Consider the following 21,701-nt stretch of genomic DNA (forward strand, 5'->3'; position numbering starts at 1 on the left):
GTTTGCTGGGTGGGGATAAATACAGACATTTAGTTTGAGAATAAATGTAGATATAAGCATTGGCGTGATAAAAGTAGATTTAGTTATAAAGTAATATTTATACAGATCGCTTTTAAATGTATTTGCTGCATAGAGATTATCAAGGAAAGGGAGCAAAAGTCGTGACGGGATGTACCCTATGATTTTCAACGAATATAACATTCCGGATACACATGACCCTCAATGTCATGCCGTTCTGTAGGCAGCTAGTAAGCAACTTCTTGATCTTTAACATATGATATGAAAATATGTATAGAATAAATTCTGCGTTATCGAATATCATAAGAGGTGCCTGTCAGCAGCTTCTTGGGCCTTTGACTTCAACCGGGAGGGCAGCGTAAGTGTTCTGTGTATGTAAGCCTGCTAGCTAGCGACCGGTAAAACTGGGTTAACTGTTCCTGAGCTTTAGCTAACCAGCCAAGGAGTCGTCTATGAAAATTATTTCTGTTAACTGGTACCGTTTACGTGGAAACGTTAACTTTATTTCAGCTTAGACTCCTTAACAGTGAAAAACACTGAGATGTACTTATCTAATAGTAGCTTTTTAGTATCAAAAGTGCAATATTATAGTGTGCAATATCCTGCTCTGCTATTTGTTTTAGAGTTGTTATATTTATACATTCACTAATTTATTATTATTATTTATTATTGTTATTGTCGTCATTATTTTATATTCGCGATTTATTTTGGTCACTTTTATTTTATATATAATAAGTGAACTTATTTTATCCTTGGTTAAGCTTGGTACACGTAATTTCGTTCTGCTATGCACCTTTCCTGTATGGCTGAATGACAATAATGTGAATCTTGAGTCTTGAACGTGCTTGCCTGAGGCGTGACGTTAATTGATCAATACATTGAACTGATCGATCAAATGATTTTGTTCTTGAGGCAGCGGAGGGAGAGTGGAGGTGGCGCGCGCGCTCTGCTTGGGCGCTCCACGTTTGCAGGAGGTTGGAACCCAGTCTCATCACGACGGCGCATCGGCGAGCCCTGCAAGAGACTCGAAAGACTTCAGGTGTGCCGTGCAAGCTAGCTTCATGCTTTTGTTTTCGTTTGTCTCTGGTAACATCGAGAGCACCCGACTAGCTAGATTTGCACAAATCCAGAGTCTGTTAGTAACTGGGCAGTGACACGATTTTAAATGTTTTGGTTAAAGTGTAGAGTTTCATCTTTAATTTGAGAGTATTGAGAGCATGCATCCGTATTTGGAGAATGAGGATGTCCCTGAAATGGGACGTGGTGCTATGAATAACATGAGCTGTGATTCTTAGGTGGTTTACTCAATATAAATGTAAATTCTCTCAAATTAAAGCTAACCCTTGGAAATTTCTTGCACTAAGTTGGGTGCACAAAATACTTGGGTGAAGGGGACTATAAGTAGCAGGCTGTTGTAAATCACTGGTATCATCTCAGCCAGTCATATTAATTATATCACTCTTATTGCACTTATTTCTCTTATTTAAGTAGCTGCACTGAGAATAATGGAGTATCACAAAAATGGCACACCTGTGTTATTATTTCACGTTTAGCATTTCTTGTTCTAAAGCTCTTGAGATAAGAATATTGTCAGATTTGCACCTCCTTTACCCCCACCTCATACACGTCAGGCACATGTGGAGTTGGTCTTCTTACAGCAGTGGATCCTCTCACTTTGGGTAAAGCAAGGGGCCACAGGGCATAAATGTGTTCTACGATGATGATGATGATGATGATGATGATGATGAAGATACCCATAGTACCCCTATCTCTGAATGTCCTATCTGTATAGCTGCAGTGTCTGTGTCCCATGAAGAATGGATCTGGAGTTATTGATCCATTTCAAATTTAATGTGTTGAAGTGTAGAGCTAAAATACCAAAAAAATATCACTGACCAATTGTTTACACTTGCCCTGCTATGTTTCTTGAAAAGAAATAGATAAATACATTGGGCTTCCAGGTATGTGCATATCATATCACAGGATGATTCTTGTAGTTCTTCAAGCTCTTGTCTGGAGGTTCTCAGTGTTTATGAGTAAAAGTTCTACAGCATTAAAAAAAATAACCTGTTTGATTGACAACCAAAATTTGACTGACAAGATTAGCCTTAAAATAATTTTATAAGCCTACGACAGAAATTTATACTGTTATGGTGTAGTGAGAGTTTTTCTGTAGTTTTCTTGTTGAAGAACATCCTCTCAGATGTACTTTAATGTTGTTTATTTGAATATATTTTTATATCCTACAGATCTTCAGTTTATGGCCTTTTATGAACATAAACAGATTGAGCATGATTAGCACTATTCTGGCTTGTAATATCACTTTTATACACTTGGTTTTGTAACTTAGAAATACGTTTGGTCTAATCTCTAGTGGGACTCTGTACAGTTTTTCTTTCACAGTGTTGGTTCAGTGTTATTTTCTTGTCTCTACTCCTCAGTTATTACCCACCATTTCCTGGTCAAGAGAGTGCTTTGAAATGGGATGGCAAAACATTTGAAGAATTGCCGATAGCTCACATAAAAGCCACCTATAACAAGTAAGCTTTTCATTTTAAGATGAAGATGGTTCTGAAAGATTCCACTACACACAAGATATGTCATCTGTTGTGTACTCGTTCAATTTTATTTTTTTTGTCTGATCTTTCTTTTTAGTTGAGTACGCTTTCCTAGTGAAATGTCGTAAAAACAGATCCAAGTATGGGTCTTTTGATTTCCATTTGAGTCTGGGATGGAACATGGGCAATATCCATAGCACATACAGACAGTGCTTAGAGACTGGCAGGTATATCGGGTTCTAATCAAATCCTCGTTGTTCCCTCCAGCACACACATCCAGGTGACAGATTCCATGGGCCAGTACATGGCCAGGACATCATGTGGAACGGAGGGCTTCCGCAATGCAAGGAAGTCTACCCCCATCGCAGCGCAGACCGCCGGAATATCAGCTGCTGCTGTAAGACACATTTTGTCACTGTGAGATTACGGCTAACAAATTTTTTATCCAACTGAACAAGTATAAAGTTCACACACAGGCAAAGCAACAATGACTGAGCACCACACTCAGCATAAAAAATGCTTAACGTAATTCTTATGAAACAGCATGGTAAATGGGACGAATGTATATTGTTCATAGTGGGTTCAGGAGAGTGGTGATCTACCACTGTCATTATTATGAAGTTGGTGGAATGGAACCGTAGATTGTAAGTGCGCTCAGTAAATCATTCTTGCTTCCTTCATTCGCTCAATTTCTGAGGCATTACATTAGCTTTTTATCACTTTTCACGTCTTTTCTCAAATTAGCGTAGTTTGTGGTGTGCAGCGTTAGTGCAGTGCTGTCCACTAGATGGCAGCACTGTTTCTTTTAGCAACAATGTACTGCTCTCTACGATTGTCTTACTATTGGTTCACTTGTAGTTTACGTTTTGAATGAAAAAAAATAAATATGGTTCTATGTCTGAATAATTTGGCATGTTGGGAATTAGTCAAACACCACGTTAAAATCTTAATCATTGAGGGGCCTGTTTAGCATTGCATGCCCACCTGCCTTCTACCTTTTATGCGACAGGATATAGTTGACCACATACTGCAAGTGTAATTGTTCAGTCGAGTATTTCCGGCAACATTTTTTTTTTTTTCATAATTGGAAAAGTTTTCTGTGCATTCACTCATGCACCAACAATTTGACTAAGGGACAGAAACATCGCTTACATATTTAAGTTCATGTTTATCCTTCGCCCTCCATGTTACCGCTCCGCTCCTCTCGTAATTTCATCGGCGTCTGCTGCGGGGACGTTAATGAGAACCCCGCACGGTGGCACTATGGATAATAACTGCATGACTATATTCTTATAGCCATTTATTTACTGCCTGGACACAAGCGGTATCATCTAAATCAGTATTTTGCAGAGCCCTCACAACACAACCCCTGCAATTTTGTTTTTCTCCACTCATTTATTAGCTCTTAATAGAACAAGTGCCTCACTTTGTGCTTGTTCCCTTGGAGCAGAAAGCACAGACGAAGGGGGCGACATTTGTTCGGGTGGTGCTCAAAGGTCTGGGCCCAGGACGCTTGGTGAGTATTGCCGGCACTCGCCTTCACTGTTCTAGTCTTACGTAATCCTACGAAGACCATAATTATAATATCACATTTCTAATTTGTGGTACGTATTTGACTGCTTACAAGCCTATAGAAATGTACTGTAGGTTTTTGAAGTCCAAGTAAATAAACAATCCAGAGGTTCAATAAGTATTAAAAATTCCAACTTTAGAATTACTAAAGTTACTTACTTTTTTAATTGTTCAATTCTCCATGCCACATTGTTGATTGATTTTTATAGCATGTTATCAGATAGAAATTGCAAGCCATCTCTTAACTCCCACTTACCCAATTAGTTATATTTATGTAACGCGATTCACCCAAGGTCACTTTACATTATGTCATAACAAATAGGAAGCATAGCGCATAAGTGCATTACACACCAGTGCATTTTTGAAGATTGAAATAAAAAAATGACAACTTAAGAAAACAAGTGGTCGCAACAATAGAATAATGGAGAACAACAACTTTGTCTTGACCGGACCTTCTTACCGTAGAACCTCGGCCAGTTTGCTGTTAATACCACACATACGTCATTGGTTTACACCCTAAAATTTGGTAATTGTTGTTTGACAGATGAAGTAGAAAAGAAAAGCCTTTTTTCAAGTGGGCAACTAGCATAAAAAGGAAGGCCAAAAATATAAAACATTACTACAAAACAAGAGTACAAAATAAGAGTTTTGCTCTGTCTACCCTGTCTGTCTATGAGAAATGAAGTTCTGTGAAAGCAAGGGGAGGGAGGAGCAGAAGAGTATCAAAAGCTGCAGCTCTTGAAAGCTTTTTTTACAATGCCAGAAGAGAAGCCCCAGTGGAGTGGCAGGAAAGAGACGAGGCTGAAGGGTGTGGACAGACACAAAATGCGATGTCTCTGAGCTCCACAGGTATCTGGACAATAAAATCTTGCACTGTTGTCTAGATTGTTCATCAGCTCTGCAGGTTTGAAAAGGTGCCTTGATTGCTGGGCTAAGAGAGAGCCTGTCGGCGTTGAGTTAAAACCTCGCTTACAGCACATGAACTGTGGAGAATCATTTTGAAATTATGGCTCACTTTGTTCTCCTTCACCCTGTTTTAGGGGGCCTTTTATTTTGCTTTGCACTTTGTGGTTCTTTTTATTGGTCAGGTGGGCTTTAATGTGTTTGGCATTCACAGAGTCAGTGGTAATTGCGGGCTTTGTGGTTTGTTTCTGGGGCTGCCAGTGTCTGACGTTGTGAAGAAGTGTCAATGGAAGTGGAGTACACTGCCATGAGAAAAATAAAGAGAAACAAATTAATCAGAGAAATAGCGAAACATTAGGCTTGCCAAATCGACCTTACACAGAAGGGGAGAGAATCCGCCGGTGACCTACAGTGATGGGAGAAAGGCCCCTGTATACCAAGGTTGACCACCGCAGCGCATGCTGGACGAATCCTTTCAGTGGTAAAGAAAAATCTTCCAATGATGGGGCAAAAGATCACGACTTGAGTCTGTACCACAAATGAAAACCTCTAACAAATCACATGGACGGTACAATCAATTTCCAGGATCCAGAAGAGGAGTCTATTCAGGAAACGGAGTCGGATGAATGCGTGCAAATCAGCCTGCAGCAGAATGGTGGCAACCTGAAGGGGGGGGGGGGGTAGGGGTGCTAGCTCTGGAACATTGCTCAGGCACGTACGGCTCCCGCTGCACTCGGCTTCCGACAGTGACAGAAAGATGGATTCTGTGATCTGCAAAAAAAAAAAAAAAAAAAAAGAGAAAGAAAGAAAGCTTAGTGTTCTTGTGGAATGATGGGGACCCAAAACATACTGCCCAGAAGGCCAAGGTGCTCTCTCTATGCTGAACGAACCAAAGTGAGCAAGAACTGAAGGCTAGCCGGTACTAGCCAGTAAATCACCAACTTCGCAATGTCATTACCGGAGGTGCTTTTTTTTTTTTCCACATGAATTGTTTTTTTTTTGTTGTTTTGTTTTGGGTTTTTTTTGTTTGTTTTTTTAATTCATTTTAAACAAACACAATATGCTGACTTGTAGTTTTAAAAAAAAAAATAAAATTTTGTAATTCACTTAAAATATGCCATATACCCCACACCCTCCTAATTTAAGCATACAAATACTTATCCCTTTACTACAATTACTACAATTGTCTGCAATAATACTACTATAGCCAGTAAGGAAAACACATTGGAGAGTCATCAACATTGCTCCAGCATGTCTTTGACCTTGTAATTGGCTGAAAGTAAGCTGTCCTATTTAAAGTGTTTTCAGGGCTGTGACTAACATTATACCTTACAAATGAGCAAGGGACGTAGAAATTTGTGATATGCATGTGAATGCATGTCTGTGTACCTGCTTGTATCCACTGATCAAATTTAGATTAGACTTTGTTTGTAACAGGTCACCAGTGGAAAGCAGCTCAGAGAACAAAGACTTTTTGTTCAAGTAATGAAAAGTATGGAGAATTAGTAAATTAATTCGCTTATTTGAGTGGATCACCATGCCTTGTCTTATATGCTGTGCATTTTTGATATTTGCTAAGGTAGTGTCAGGGTAACGCTAAAGGTTTAAGATCATGTTAAATGTGGTTTGCAGTAGGCATCAGTATGTTTGTTGCAGCAGATGGATGAGACATCAGTTCCAGGTGTAATCTCGGACCCCACATCAAATTCTGAGGTGTCACTGATGCTACTGCAGTACAGTTGGAAATACCACTTGATATAATTCTCATTACTTGCCACTATATAGCTACCATGTTCCCTTATGTGCTCCTCTATGTGTAAAACTGTAATCATGTGCTTACAGTCTTACATTTTGTTCAAGTACTGTTTAATATGTGCAGAAATGTTTACCTAATTTTAGCTGAAAATGCTTTGCTTAAAAAGTGATTAGCAGCCTTATCGTCACTTGATGTTATTAGTTGTCCAAAACACTGGAAAACCAAAAGATAACATCATCAGTGTCCGAGTACTTTAGGGACTTACTAAATGGAACCACACACATGCACGTTTCAAACTGTAACTTTAAAGGGCTGCACAATGAGTAGCTGTCTGTTGGTGAATGGAGTGCTGGAAGTTTGAATTGGAGGAGAAAGAAATGGATGAGAAATTAGCCTGTGAGTCCCTGAAGTGACCGAAGCTCTGGTGCTGAAAAAAGGTCTGTAAAAGAAAGGAATAAGCGAAATGCACATTCTGTGCAAACACGTTCTAGTTAATAAACTGCCAGCTGTAGAAAGAGTCGGTGACAGACAAGTAGCCAGCTTGCCGGCAACTGAAACAGCATGTCAGCTGGGTTTCCAACATCACCTAGGCTTCATCTTACAGCTGACAGTGAAATGCTGGAATGAAATTCTTTGCTTAGACAGGGTTGAAGCTAAAGCCTCCTCTTGCGTCTTGACACCGGCACTGACCCCTAATGTGTTTAGTTAACCAAAACCATGCTCGGACTGGCATAATCTGTCCACTGGCCTAACATAAACGCTGATCTCCCTTTTGTGTATCCTCGCATGCTTGCCTTCAAGGAAAAATGCTAATGTAGTCAGTAGTCAACAGTTCGTGCAGTCAACAGGAATCACTGACCCAGTGGACTGCAGTAGAGTTTTATACTGTGGAGTGTCGGCTGGGGGGAGGGCATGAGGCAGGTTGAGAGTGTCAGCGCTGCAAGGCTCCTTTTAGCCACTTCGGCACACTGGCGGGAAACGGGAAGCTTCTAGAAGCGTGATGCGTTCAAGCATTTGTGAGGTAAATTAGCGCCAGCAGGAGGCCTGTAGCACTGGTACTGCCCAGGTTGGAGGATGGAATCTAGACTTATGTAAGCTGAAGATAAAGCGTGGTGGTTAGCTACTACTAGATACGATGTGGAAAAGACTTGATCGTGTTAAAACCGCTAGCATCTTTGTTCTGTTCAAACAACATATTTACATGTACTCTAAAATAATTTCTGTTTAGAGCAATTTTCATACCTCATCATGCCCGTGTTTGTTAAAATTTTTTTTTATTCTAGCTTTGGACATTAATGTTATCTTAAATAAAGACCAACTTTATTAAGACCAACTTTAAATAAAGACCACTTTTCTGTTTTCCTTGTGTACAGTCTGCCATTAAAGGGCTAACCATAGGAGGATCAAGGTTGTTTCCATTACTGACAACACCCCGGTTCCACACAATGGCTGTCGCCCCCGTAAAGCTCGGAGGATATAAACCCCGGTAATCCAGTGTGTGTGAAGGGAAACCGTCAGTGACTGAGTCTGTGGTCTCTGTTGGAGGAGCTGAGAATCGAATCACACTGGGATTCTATCAGCTTAATGTGCTAGGATAAAGGCTTGCTCATTTCATTTGAACAGTATGGTGTCTCCTCATATATCTATTAGAAAAATTAGCTTTGGATTTGTGGTTGCTATTTTTGCTATTTTTAATGTATGAAAACTGTTGGAATTAAAGTTATGATACCTTTTCCCTTAACATTAAAGTTCATATATGGAGTGTTTGTGGGTTTTTTTGTTGTTGTTTTTTTCTTGAGTGTGATAAAGACATTAATCACTGTCATAAATGTATGAGCTATGGGAAATGAGGTTTTTTTTTAAATGAAGCTTTTCAGCCTTGTTCAGGTTGAACAATGGAACATGTCAGTCTAATGTGCACTTCAGAATGTATCATTTTTTTATCATCACTGGTATTAGATATGTCAGTTCCACCTTCCAAGTCTGCCTCCAAGTCTGATATGACAGGCACAGTGCAGAACAGCTCCCTATAAATAAATGGACTCTTGTAAGGTTATTGCCCTTTCTTAGCATTACATCAGGTGCCTCGTTGCCATGACGACAGCAATTAGCAGGAACTCAGGCAGACGGTTGAATACAAGTCTGTCCCTAGTACCCATAGCAACCAAGGTCAGGCCTGCAATGCACATCTGCTTTTTTGTGTCGGCGATGAGCGCTTAAGGCGGCGATGCTTGGGGAGAAAAGCAGTCTGCACAGGAGGCTATTTCCAAAACCTTATGGTGCAGTACAGCCCAGAGCTCTTATTAAGACCCCTTTTAAAGCAGCAATTAGTATTTGGACAACAAAGAGGACTTAAAGGAAGCAGTTGGGAGCATATTGCCATCACCACATGCGCAGAATTAAGACAGCAAGAGTAAATGGACCTGAAAAACATTCATATGGTTCATATTTTACATTGTTTTTTGATCGAATCAAACAAATAGTTTGGCTAATGGCCAGCTGATGTGTGCTCTTTAAGGATTATTGGACATGTGCTTGATGGAAAGAGATGTGACACCACCACCCCACCACCCCCAAAAAAGTGCATGTCTTACACTGTGTTTATTGACATGTAGGAAACAGACCACTAATTGACTGTACTTAACATTAGCTCCATGGCTGGTACAATAGCTGTATTGCACTGTGCAATGCCTGTTTTGATGATACGGCATTAACCACCTTGCATGATGATGTGTCTCCGTGTAATTTTGTTGAAATTGTTTTCAGTCACGCCTTTAGGCAGCAGTGGTTGGCTAAGCAGTAGAGGACCCACCCAACAGTATCACAGCCCAGCTGCTGTGTCCTCATACCTCATAATTACAGCTTTCAGAACTTACAAGTCTCTACAGCCCAATATGAATTACTTTGGGAACTCATCACTGTCCAATTAATTTCCACATTCTACTTGTTTCAAGATATTGTATCTGTATGTGTATTCACTGAAAATCACAACGGTCATATATTCTGTGAAAATCCACAATTTGCTATGTAAATTTACTATGTAGTGGCAAATCAGAAACTGCATTAGTTATGGCAGTCCATGCAATGTTATTGTGTATATTATTTATAATGGAAAAATAAATAAATATATAATCAACACTGCATGGACTGACATAACATTCTACAAATATTATGGAAATGGTAAATATCACAAAGTTAGTAAAATTCTCTCCAGAATGCACAGTGTGCTGGCAATAGGTAATCAAATCAAGTTAGCATAGTGTGTTTTGATGAAGGTTATATCACTAAAAATAATTCATTCAAATGAATAAATCAGTTAATTAAATAGAAATAGGATCAATGAAACTATGAAAACAAATCATGGGGTCACTACTGAATCAACTTTGCTTCTTGAAAGTTAGCAGAGCAATATCATGAGCATTGTGCATCGGTTCGATGCATCCTAGCACAAGGAAATTAAATTCATTAAAGTGAATTACCCAGGTGGAAACGCTTTCTGCTACTGAATTTCAAGCACAGAGTACAAATCCTCTGTCTCTGTTCTAAGGTCAGCCTTTTCTAACCAGTTTATAATGTCATTCACCCAGACATAAACCACAGTCATGGGTAATATCTTCCAGCATCAAATTGATCTACTTGTCCAAATGGCCAAACACCTCAGGTGTCAGTACTGAGCCTCAGTTAACTAAAAAAGGTTATAGAAGAGATTTAGCTGTAGTGCATTTGTTCACTAATACACTGCAAGGAAAATACAAGGTTTCATTATTTGGGCTTTGCCTTTAGAAATAGGTGTCTGAAGAACATTTTTTCAGATAAAAAAATCTGGAAAATGACTTTAATGGTAAAACGTTTGAAAGGTTATTATGTAATTAGAAGCTAAGGTCCACTTTTGCTCTTCATTTGAAGTACCGCACGTATCTCACTTTCCTACATTGTGAAGTCTAAGGAGTTGCAATGAAATGATCATACCCTTTAAGTACTTCTGGTGGTAAAGTCAATGTATTATCAAACATCAAGTTTGAAAAAGTTGACCAAACTGCACAACACAACATTTTTAGCTAGGTCTCCTTCGATCTTTACATATTAGGAACTTTTTCTAAGCCATGATAAGTTGTTTTCTCTTTGAAAGATTTTTCTTTCCCATCAGAACATACCTTGTTGCTTTTTTGTTTTGTAAGCATGGTTTATAATATTTCATTACAATGGTTATCACTCTTAGTTGCATATAAAGATTATAAATGTAAACTGCAAATACTATTTATGGTCTGACTCTAATAAGGGCTCAGAAACATGTTTGACCCCAGACCTCAGCAATCCTTGGAGATATAATGAGAGTTGTTGAGGAATCCATTTGCACCATTATAATCAAACATATTCATACCACTAAGTACGCCCTGCAGTGTTAAACATGGATTCTGCAACCATTATGAACATTTTCTATTTAATTGCAGCTGCTTATTTAGAGGAGGTCATCATATGGAAGGCACATATTTTCCCCGAAATGAATTTGAAATTGCAAATAATTCTTTGAGCAATTATGTGTTCTGTGTCTCCCCCCATTGTGATATTTTGTGATATTAATGGCACGTCCTTGTCCTCTGTTTTAGTTGGCTGGGTGGAGGGGGTGGGGGGAGTGCAACTGATTGATGTATCTCCCATGAGACTTTGCAACATGTTCCGGAAGAGCTTAAATGATCCAACATAGGCTAAATGAATGGCTGTGTTGGAGTTGTATCTGTAGGGTGGTAGGCGCTACCACAGCCTTTTTGCACTGTATGGTTTATAAAAAGCATTTTTTAAAAATCCAAAAACTAAAGGTAAAGCACTGAGAATGAACACATTAAAAGCAGGAAAGGCAGCTCCATGTTTGGCCTTGAGTGCTGGATAATGGCCTTCCAATTATCCCTGTTCGAAGTATCTAGACTTAGTTGTAATTTTCTGTAATAGCAGGCTTGGAACATGGAGGGGGAGCTGTAGTTATGTGTATGTGTGAGAAGACCAGGAGTTGTGCTAAGTGGATTGGAGGATATTTTCTGGTTGTGGGTTGTTTTTTTTTTTTTTTTTGTTTATTCTTGGTTTTGTTTTTTGTTTTTGTTTTTTTTTTGTTTTTTTTTTGGGGGGGGGGGTTGTTGTTGTTTTTTTTGCAGTGGCCATTGGTCTTTACCCATTGTCCTTTTGTATATTCTGAGGTCTTAATCTGCCAGTACCTGTCTCAGCCAGGAGGATCTTGAAGACAAGAGTTTCCCCTTTTTGTTTTCCTTCATATTTTGCCTAATATTCGTCCTACTCCACGGCCAAGCTTTTAGCAGCCACTGACGAAGGTACATTTTGAAAATGGAATCGGGGGAGTGAGGGTAGGGAGAGGGGGGGTGTGAATGGAGAGATTTGAATGCTCATTGGCTATTCAGTCAAGAAGGCCAGAACCCACTTGAGGTCCATTTTGGTGCTCTTACCTGCCTTGCTGTGTTGAATAGCACCTTTGTTCTACAGGAGGAGAGACTGGAAGAATGGTAGAGCACTCGGGTCTACATTGGTAAGCATGCCCAAAGCTTTTCAGATACAGTATAACAAGTTCTGAAGACATACAAAGGCTTATATTAAACCCAGGGACATGGGTTGCTAATTGTTCATGCCCTTGCCATTACATCATTGGGTAGTTTGTATAACAGAGAAAAGATTTTTTTTTTTTCTGTTTTGATCAGTCCACAACACAGAGATCAGTTAATGAAATAGAAATGTTTGTCATTTTCTTAACAAATGTAACATTGATTTGAATTTAACATTAATGCCTTTGAATCACCCTGTTTTGTGAATTTAAACCATTCCAGAAATAACATTAGAATAACTGTGCATGTAATCATATTTTATAACAAATTGTTAGACATGGCACAAAATAACTGTTAATGTTTTTTTTAAAAGCCTGTTGACAAGTGTGCAGTGTTAAGCCTGAGGCAGGAAATGCTGGCTATGAAAGGCACTGGCAGAAACAAACAAACCTCTCTACATAGCATTTGGTTTGACTAAAAAGTCCAACAAGGGATTGCTTGGATGATTAGCCATCAATGTGACAGGCTTCTGTTGCTTAGGAACATGACTATTCTGCCTTAATTGTCGCTTCACTTGGTCCGCTCCAAACAGCTTCAAATTGACAGCAGTTGTAATTTCCCCTCTAAATATGAATGTTTAGCACACAGAATCATCTGTTGTCCCCATTTTATACATGCCCTTTTTTGCTGCCTTGTGTGATTCAATTATTTTTTTTTCAGACATAACTCACATCCCTGCTTGCTTACATGGGATATCCTGACACTCCCTGACAAACATTTCTCTGAGTTCTTATTGCTCCTGATGCTGGTTGCCATGGTTACTTCCCAGTGCCAAAGGAAAAGGGGAGACAGCAAGGGGAGGGGGGAGCCCCAGAGCAAGCAGGTGACTGCCTGTGCTAGCTGTGTGTAATTTTGTTAGTGAATCAGTGTAAAAGCAGGGGGTGGGGGGGAGGGGGGCTAGGGTGTTTGTGTGTGTGTGTGTGAGAGAGAGAGAGAGAGAGAGAGAGTGAGTGTATGCATGGTCTTATGTGTCTGTGAAGGAGAGAGTTGGAAATAACATCAGAACAGGGAGACTGGAGCAGAATCCACACATAGTACATTAATGCACTGTGTTTTGGGTCCACTAGAGGGCCACAGATCAATGCCAACTGTTTACTATTCTTCAGAAAAAGAGCATTAAAGGAATATTTTGGCTCTGAGACCAGTTCAGTGATTCATTCTTATGTGAGACATCTAAAACTAATATAATACAACATGCACCAAAGTACTTTAAATACTGGTTCTTTAGTTCTCTAATGTTTTTATTGATTCCTATTGCCTAACTGAGAGCAAATGGAGGCATTGATCCAGGATCCAAGCTCTAACACAGTTTTGTGTGTGTGTGTGTGTGTGTGAGAGAGAGAGAGAGAGAGAGAGAGAGAGAGAGAGAGAGAGAGAGAGAAAGAGAGAAAGAAAGAAAGAAAGAAAGAAAGAAAAAGAAAGAAAGAAGAAAGAAAAGAAAGAAAGAAAGAAAGAAAAAGAAAGAAAGAAAGGAAGAAAAGAGAAAGAGAGAGTGAGTGAAGTGGAGAGTGAGTGAGAGTGAGAGAGTTGGTTATATGAAAACATGTGTTTAATCAGTTAGCCACAAATGAAGCTGGAATCCACCCACTGACTGTAGTGGTGTTGTTTTGAATCCACTGATATCACATGTATGTGAAGACCTTCTAGAAGACCATCGCACATTTAATATAAGAAACACTATCCTAGTACATGTTTCAGTGTATTATTAGTTATTCACAGACTCCCAACGTAACTTGATAATTACAGCTTTGATATATAATAAAATTTAAAAATAAATTTCGATGAGTTCTCTGTGCTCTGACCAAAAAAGAAAACACAAAACAAGCATGATTATTACACCTTTATTTAAAATTGTTTTAATGTGCATCAAATTATGCATTTGAGAACATCTATAGACCGGTTATATTTAACTTAATATAACTTTTAATTCATAGCTATTAAATAATTGTTTAACAAATTACATTTATGTTAACTTCGAAATAGATCACAGACTCACAGTTTATAACATATGAATCTTGTATCCTATAATTTCTTCTTGTTTTGATCCATTGGCAACATTACTTAGTCTTTCAATTTTTGTCTTTCAAAAACGTCCAGAGGGACTCTTGTTATGAAGGTGTTTTTTTATTATTATTATTTTAATAATGGTTACGTCATGCTCGTGAAATTGACAGGCCACCTGTCGGTCGAACGGATCTCGCCTTTAAGAAGCAGCGTTAGAATCAAAACTGGAACTGTTCACTGCACATGGTGCGGAAAGAAGTCAGAACATGCGGCAGCAATTAGTGTCAGAGCATGCTATTGCCAGATAGGAATAACAGCCAGAAATGCATGCTGCTCCATAAGATACACCACATAGTGGAAGGACGAGAGAGTGTTCGATTAAATTTTAACTTCATTTGGACAACCATTGCTGGAAGAGGCACAGTCGAACAAGAATGTCTTCGGGCAACGTGTTCACAGTGTGTATTCCACCTTTTCGTACTTCCTAATATTCTTGGTGATTTGTCCTGATATGGCTGAACGCGTGCGATTCACAGGCGTCACTGGACGAAGCAACAGGTAGAATTATTTTAATAACACACTTTTCGGCTCATCTCTCGGTCTTACATCCTCGATATTTCATTTAATCGCGTAAATTTTTGTATAAGCCAACAGCACTGAACCTGACTGATAATTTAAATAAATCTGTCGGTGTAGTCTGTTTTCGTTAAAGACGGTGCTATTCGTAAGAATGACCTCTCGAGACGGCACAAAACTGCCGTGTCGTTAAATGTTCATTTTTTTCCACTCTTAATATTTTATTCTCAGTTTTATACTTACCCGCCGTTCGTAAGTTTGCGTTTGTCATTTGCCTAACGATTATTAGGAGGGTGATACTTAAACTCAGAATAATGTTTTCTCAGCAAGTCGAAACTAAATTATATCCTACTATAAGTAACAGATACAGTTTCGTGGAAATGCCAGCAAAATAATGCTTTGGTTTTGTTTTAAGAAATTAAGCAACAGGATAATGAAAAGAATCGTCACAGTGAATTAACGAAGGGCCACATTGACGTGCTTTTCAATTCCTCCGAGGGTATTTCACTTAATATTCAATTTGGATTTGTCAGAGTTTGGATTAAGGGCCTTTTAAATACACAAGATTGCTGTCTTTCTTATTAGTGTCAGTGTGTGACACAAACACGGGTCCACTGGCGGAGGCCCTCTGATCCGATTTTGAGCACTGTTTCAGCACCGATAGCTGGACAGCTCCGTTTAAAAAACAAACTGATCAAACGGATGCAGATAATACTATAAAAACGCAAACGCCTGTTTGCCAATTCCAGTTGCTCCATGTATTTAATTAAATTTTGTCCTGAGGCCTGATAATTCAAGTACTTATTGTATTATTGAATTTACAGTTTAAAGAATAAATTCGGTGTCATGATAAATCGTTTAGTGCCCTTTTCAATAATGTTCATGTAGGATCATTATTGTGCATTTTTGCCTACTGAGAGAGAAACACATTTGCAACATTTACTTTGATGTAATGAACGGCACCTAATTGCAGTTCCACATTTCAATAATTATGCATGCGTTCTTCTCTGTGCTGTGGCATTCTCACAACACTTGCTGTTCAGACAGCAGGTTTGTGTTGAGGTGAGTACTAAATTATGCGGTGTTACTTAAAAGAATAACTTAGCAAATGATATTTGATTGTTGGTAATTATATGTTTTATGTAGTTATAAACATATCTGTGAATCAGTATGTCTATCTCTGTGTCACCACCAGACCTTCTCTTCAGCGTGCAACGTGGATTCCCTTAGGACATAATAAAAACACAAGAGATACTCAACAACGTTGTTGAAGATTCACTTAGATGGTGCTTTCTTCTGTGCACATTAAGCTAAAACTACCACCCAAACCAGATGTGTATTTTTGGTATTCCCTAGTACACTGTAATTATTAGTACACGACATGCATGCACACACACACACACACACACACACACACACACACACACACACACACTTGCAGATTTCGCCTGTTGTCAAAAAACAGTAGTCGCACAATAAACAATGCCTTTATCTGATGTGAGAGTAGGTGAGTTTAGGTTATGGAAGTGCGACAGTTTTACAGCAATCTTTATAGAGGCCTATGGGCTTTTGAAGGAGTAGACTAGCTCTTTTGAAGCACCAGGGCGTGGGGGAAAAAAAGGGAGATCAAAACATGACAGAATGTGCGCAAAGAGGCTCCATTTAAGGACACATTTGATGTACTATTACAATCTGTGGTGGAGGACTAAGCAGACAGGGCTTGTGGTCCCTGGGGGCCAAAGGGGCACAGACCATTTTTGATGTAGTCTTTTATGAGGAGGGGGGGACAATGACTCTTTGGAGTGCAGAGTCAGGGAGACCAGGTTATTCCTGAAAGGATGCACTAAGCCATAAGTTGACTCCTTCCGCTCTGAAGGACTGGTGTGCTTAGAAACGATTGCTATGTGTGCTGAAGAGACCCACATGCCAGTTCTTTTCAGCGAGCAATAGCAGTCTGATGAATCTGTTCTCAGACAGCGACTCGATCACACTGCATGTCCACCTGCCCCTGCTGTTCAGGACAGAATAAAGAAAGGGTTCAGTCTACAAATGCTAACAATGCTCATAGTTTTAATGAGTTTTAAAAAGACCAAAAAAGTCTCTGCCTATGAGGGAAGGAACTGTAGCCCCCGAAGGTTGATGCTGGGGTCAAGCATGCCATGTTACCCAGCAAGGGGCCTTGGTTAGAAGCTATCTCATGGCAGGTGCCTTCCTGTAGCCCAGGAGCTGAGCTCATACCTGAAGTGGGAGGCCAGGACTCTGCTTAGCCTACGTTGAACAATAGCCCCTCACTTCGACTCTGTCGATATCACTCAAAAGAACAGTCTGCATAGAAACTGCTAATGTGTTTAGAAGTTCATGAAAGCTTGTGGGATTGAGCGAGTCTGATTTTATTCACAAAAGTCTGGCTACTAATAGCTTAATCTTCTTTGTTTTTCCCTTTCATTTCACAGTTTCATTTTACATTTCAGAGGTTACTGCTCCTTAAATAAAATACTGAGGAATCAAGTTATCACTGTTCCTGTCTTTGACATGAGAGCTGGAGAAAATAATGATGGTGTTTTATACTATATTTGTAATATATAAACTCAAGGGTTTAGCTATATTGTTTTTATGAAAGAACTAAATGTCCAGTTCAAGCCTAATCTGTAGTCAAAGCAACAATGATACAACACAGCACTCTTTAAAATTAATATTGATATATAATCCTCTTTTCTAAAGATGTAAATAACATGGAATCTGAATAATTAATCCAACAGCTTCCATAATTGTAGCTCACTGCACTTTGTGTATCTTGTGTAAAACTGTAATTCCATACAAAATTGTACTGCTGAACATACAAATTCCTTTTTAAAGTGCATCCAGCATTATTGTTCAATTTGCCCCTATGATTGTGTTTGTATTCATCACAGCCATTAATATATGTCTATCTTGCCATAACTAAATTGATAAGAGATTCCCCATTATTTTTATTGTCATCTTTCATTAGGGGTAATATGGTGCCTCCTTGGTGTATTTGAACATAGTGCTGTATCATATTGTTTCGTACAGTACAGTCACAGGGAAAGCATACAGCAGGTTGTCTGGGCTGATTGGTTTCCTCTAAACCTAATCTTCCCCCCTGGGGGGGGGGGGGGGGGGAGCCATACCATAGAGAGAGAGCAAGAGAGTGAGATAGAGGAGAAAAAAGATTGAGTGAGGCTCCATTCCTTTTTCCATAAATCCCTCAGCAAACCATTTCAACCCAGCGCGGAGGACAGAGAAATTAATGAAAGGAGAATTGAATAAAAAGCCCTGTAAAATATTTCTGTCATGTTCTCCCCAGTAACAAGCTTGTTTGATGATGGCAGTGTAATCAAATCACAGCATAAGGGGAGGAGAGTATTGTACCTTAAAGGCATGGTTTTTCAAAGTAAATGCTACTGCATTATTTTGCGCTCCCAGCGAAATATTAATTTCACCTCATTTTGTGGATGTGATATGTACTGTTATCTTCCTCGGCCATATGCTATTTGCTCTGTTTCCTTTCCCAATCACCTTATTTTTGATAGAGAATTACAGAAGGAATTGTAGAACTCTGGTCACATTTGCATGAAGTAATATCTGCAACCTACAAGGAACTATCACTACTGTTCAAATTTAGCATTTTGTAAAGTTAAGAATTTTTTCAAGTGGCTGTATAATTGTGAACCATGCACGGTATATGTGCGTTGTCATGTTTATGTCTATGAATTATATATTTCTATTGCCTACTTTTTTGTTCGCTTAGAAACACCAAAATGTGGTTATTTTATCAACCTGTGATGTTAATTCTTATATGGATATAAGAACCCACCAATAATAAACCTATTCTGTATAGAACATTAGTTCCTTCCTGGAAGCTGATCGGTAAACTTTGCTCCACCTCCATTTTTGTCACTTATTCTGACAGCTTGCCTTTTCATCACAAATTCTTAAAATAGGTCAGTTTAATTTTAAGGAGTGGATTCTTTTTTTTATATAGCGTGTTTCTGTAGCTTGCATTGTCTTTCTCTTTTTCTTTTGGAGTAGTCATAAGAATGATTGCCTATGGTTTATGAGTCGTAAGTCTGCCAAATTGCTCAGGCACTTATCGTGATCATTAGTTCCCATTCACATGGCACAAGGGCAGAACTAAGCACTGCTGTTCTTGGCCATCTCTCCCTGCTGAGCCACATCACTGGCAGAACAGAATGTAAGGCTTTCATTGCATCTAGGGGATATAATTTCAGCTTTTAATAATGCATTACTGTTCAACATGGCAACCATTCTATTCCCCTAGGACCAAATATTCTCAAGAGTTCTTTAGGAAATTTTTGAATACACACATACATGCCATGATTTGAAAGAGTTATTGTCAAGGTACTTAAGCCGCTTTACTTTGACAAATGTATCTAAATTTATCACAATTTCTTTCTCATTCCCTAGACACTGAGTGCTGGAATCTCTTATCAATGGCAGCAAACCTAGAGTGTTTCCGCTAGTTTTACTAATTCTGCTGAACCTTTAGTTTTTATCATTGTTGTCACATATCCTGATTTGTTTTTGTCATATTCAAATAGATGAATGAATGCATGCATGCATAACGAGTGAATGGATAGACAGATGGAAAGACATATATCAGGAGGGGTAAGGTAAGCAGGAGAGAAACATCCAACCTATTGAATTTGATTAGAATTACTCCATGCTCTTATGCTGTTGTTCACTGAACCACAGACATAATTATTCAGTTGCTGGAATTCTAAATGCTTGGCACAAACCAATAAATCTGTTTCATAAGAGCAGCATGCCTGTGTTGATTACTTTTAGCAAGGCAAGAGCCTGACTGTCACTGGGCAAACCCTGGATTGTCCAGTGAAACAAGGACCCTGGAAACAGCCCTCAGATATAAAAGAGAATACGGACTAGGCTGCATGGTTTGTGGAAAGGGCATGTGGATTCAGCGCCATGACATTATTAACTCAAGACATATTTTTTCCAGGGCTGTGTAATTCGCCTTATATTAGAAGAGGCTCTCTGAGACCACTCCATAAAGGTCTTTTACTTTTGAGTTGAAACACTTCAAGTGTATATGCTCAATGCTCAACTAAATAGATATAATTGTGGATGTTTATAGAAATGTGGCATAATTGAGAATGAATTTAACAGCTGTATATATAACTGGCCCCAATGTTATTCCTTATTTTATACTATGGAAATGACAAACTGTTTATTACTAACTATTTATGTGCATTCATTTAAATTCACATGTTTTTGGTTCTGATATTAATTTCTAAGTCAACGCCCTTTATTCACAGTGTCTAATAAAAATGGAAATAATAACCTTCGTAAATATTCAGTGTAAACATTATTGTTTATGCTAAAAACCTTTAGTTCTGGGCACTGTGGAAGACTAGTGATTTTGTTGTTGAAAATATGTCAACTGCGACAACAAGTCATAGTCTACCTCAGTGAGCAGGATGCAAACACACGCACACCCCAGCAAATGTTTCTTTCTAAAATAGTACTGGTATACTTTGCTTTTGACTGCTAACATAAATCAACATTAAATGCCAGATAAATGGCAGAAGATCAATAGCTGATTGAAATGAAAAACTATAAGAAGATTTAGATATTTATTTGGTCATGCTGGTAAGGTCATGCATAAATAACCCAGGATTCTTTGCTATTATCATTCATTATGATTCTTTGTGTTCCAAAATATTTGTTCATTACTCACTTCTTAAGTTATTTGCTGAAATGTTATTTTAAGCAAACTCTGAAATAAAAACAATTCAATGAAGTTATTGTTTCTTTCTTGAACAGAACAATCAGTAGTGATTATATTTTAAATAGTCTTAAATATTTGCACACAACACTATGAATCACATTGTATTATTTTTTAAAGCTTTGTCACAATTCAGAAAGAATGCATCACAATTCAGCTATGCATTAAAATCTGGAAATATCCATCTTATAATTGTGAAAACATGAAAAGATGGATAGATGCAGTATTATTCTGTTCCCATCAGCTCTGAGACTGGTCAATGAAATCAATGGCTTAGTATTTTTATAACAGCACTTCGTTTTCTTATGGCGATTTAGTGGCAGTGATTGTGATTGTGAGGGTATAACTCATTTTCATACAGCATGTAGCCATGGCTACCACAAGTGATGCAGTGCATAAATACTGCAAAGTGTGGCCTTGGGAAGGATTGAGAATCCTTACTTTTGGCACTTAATGCAAGCAGGCTACAGCCAAAATGATATTAATTGTTATAGGTTTCAAAAGATTAATTTAAAGTGGAGGTGCCTATTCATATGAGAAATCAAGCAACGTATTGTAAATTGTATGTCCTTGTCTGTCACAAAGCTTAAGCAAGTCAAATATATCTGAGTAATTATATCCTATCAATGTCTTCTCATCTAAGAAATGCAACCCAAGAAATATTAGAAAACATGGGAGCAGGTTCGAAGGTGCAGTGCCTTCTAACAAGTCATTTCTAAAAGCATCAGGGGTGCAACCCCCGTCAGGTCATTTTCCATTTAGACTTTTTAAATGCTGGATGGTACACATGGTGAGAGCCACATATGGTGAGACTGACTAGGAACGAGAGAGATAATCATTCGTTTTCATGTTTTGGCCTACCAAACACCCTACAAGAGGGAGAGAAAGACACCTTAGTGTGGAACTCCAAACCTGCTTCAAGG

At 38.7% G+C, this 21,701-nt stretch overlaps 1 protein-coding gene across 1 annotated transcript; it reads left to right on the forward strand.

Moving 5' to 3' along the window:
• The first annotated feature begins 58 nt into the window (after positions 1 to 58).
• Positions 59 to 8,573, forward strand: mrps11 (mitochondrial ribosomal protein S11). Its single transcript, XM_027004492.2, is given in 7 exon segments — positions 59 to 376; positions 935 to 1,057; positions 2,460 to 2,558; positions 2,844 to 2,973; positions 4,027 to 4,092; positions 8,181 to 8,208; positions 8,211 to 8,573. Coding segments are annotated over 7 exon segments (612 nt in total). The 5' UTR covers positions 59 to 287; the 3' UTR covers positions 8,288 to 8,573.
• The last annotated feature ends 13,128 nt before the right edge of the window (positions 8,574 to 21,701 follow it).

Source organism: Electrophorus electricus, chromosome 1, assembly GCF_013358815.1.
Source record: "Electrophorus electricus isolate fEleEle1 chromosome 1, fEleEle1.pri, whole genome shotgun sequence".
Classification (NCBI taxonomy): domain Eukaryota; kingdom Metazoa; phylum Chordata; class Actinopteri; order Gymnotiformes; family Gymnotidae; genus Electrophorus; species Electrophorus electricus.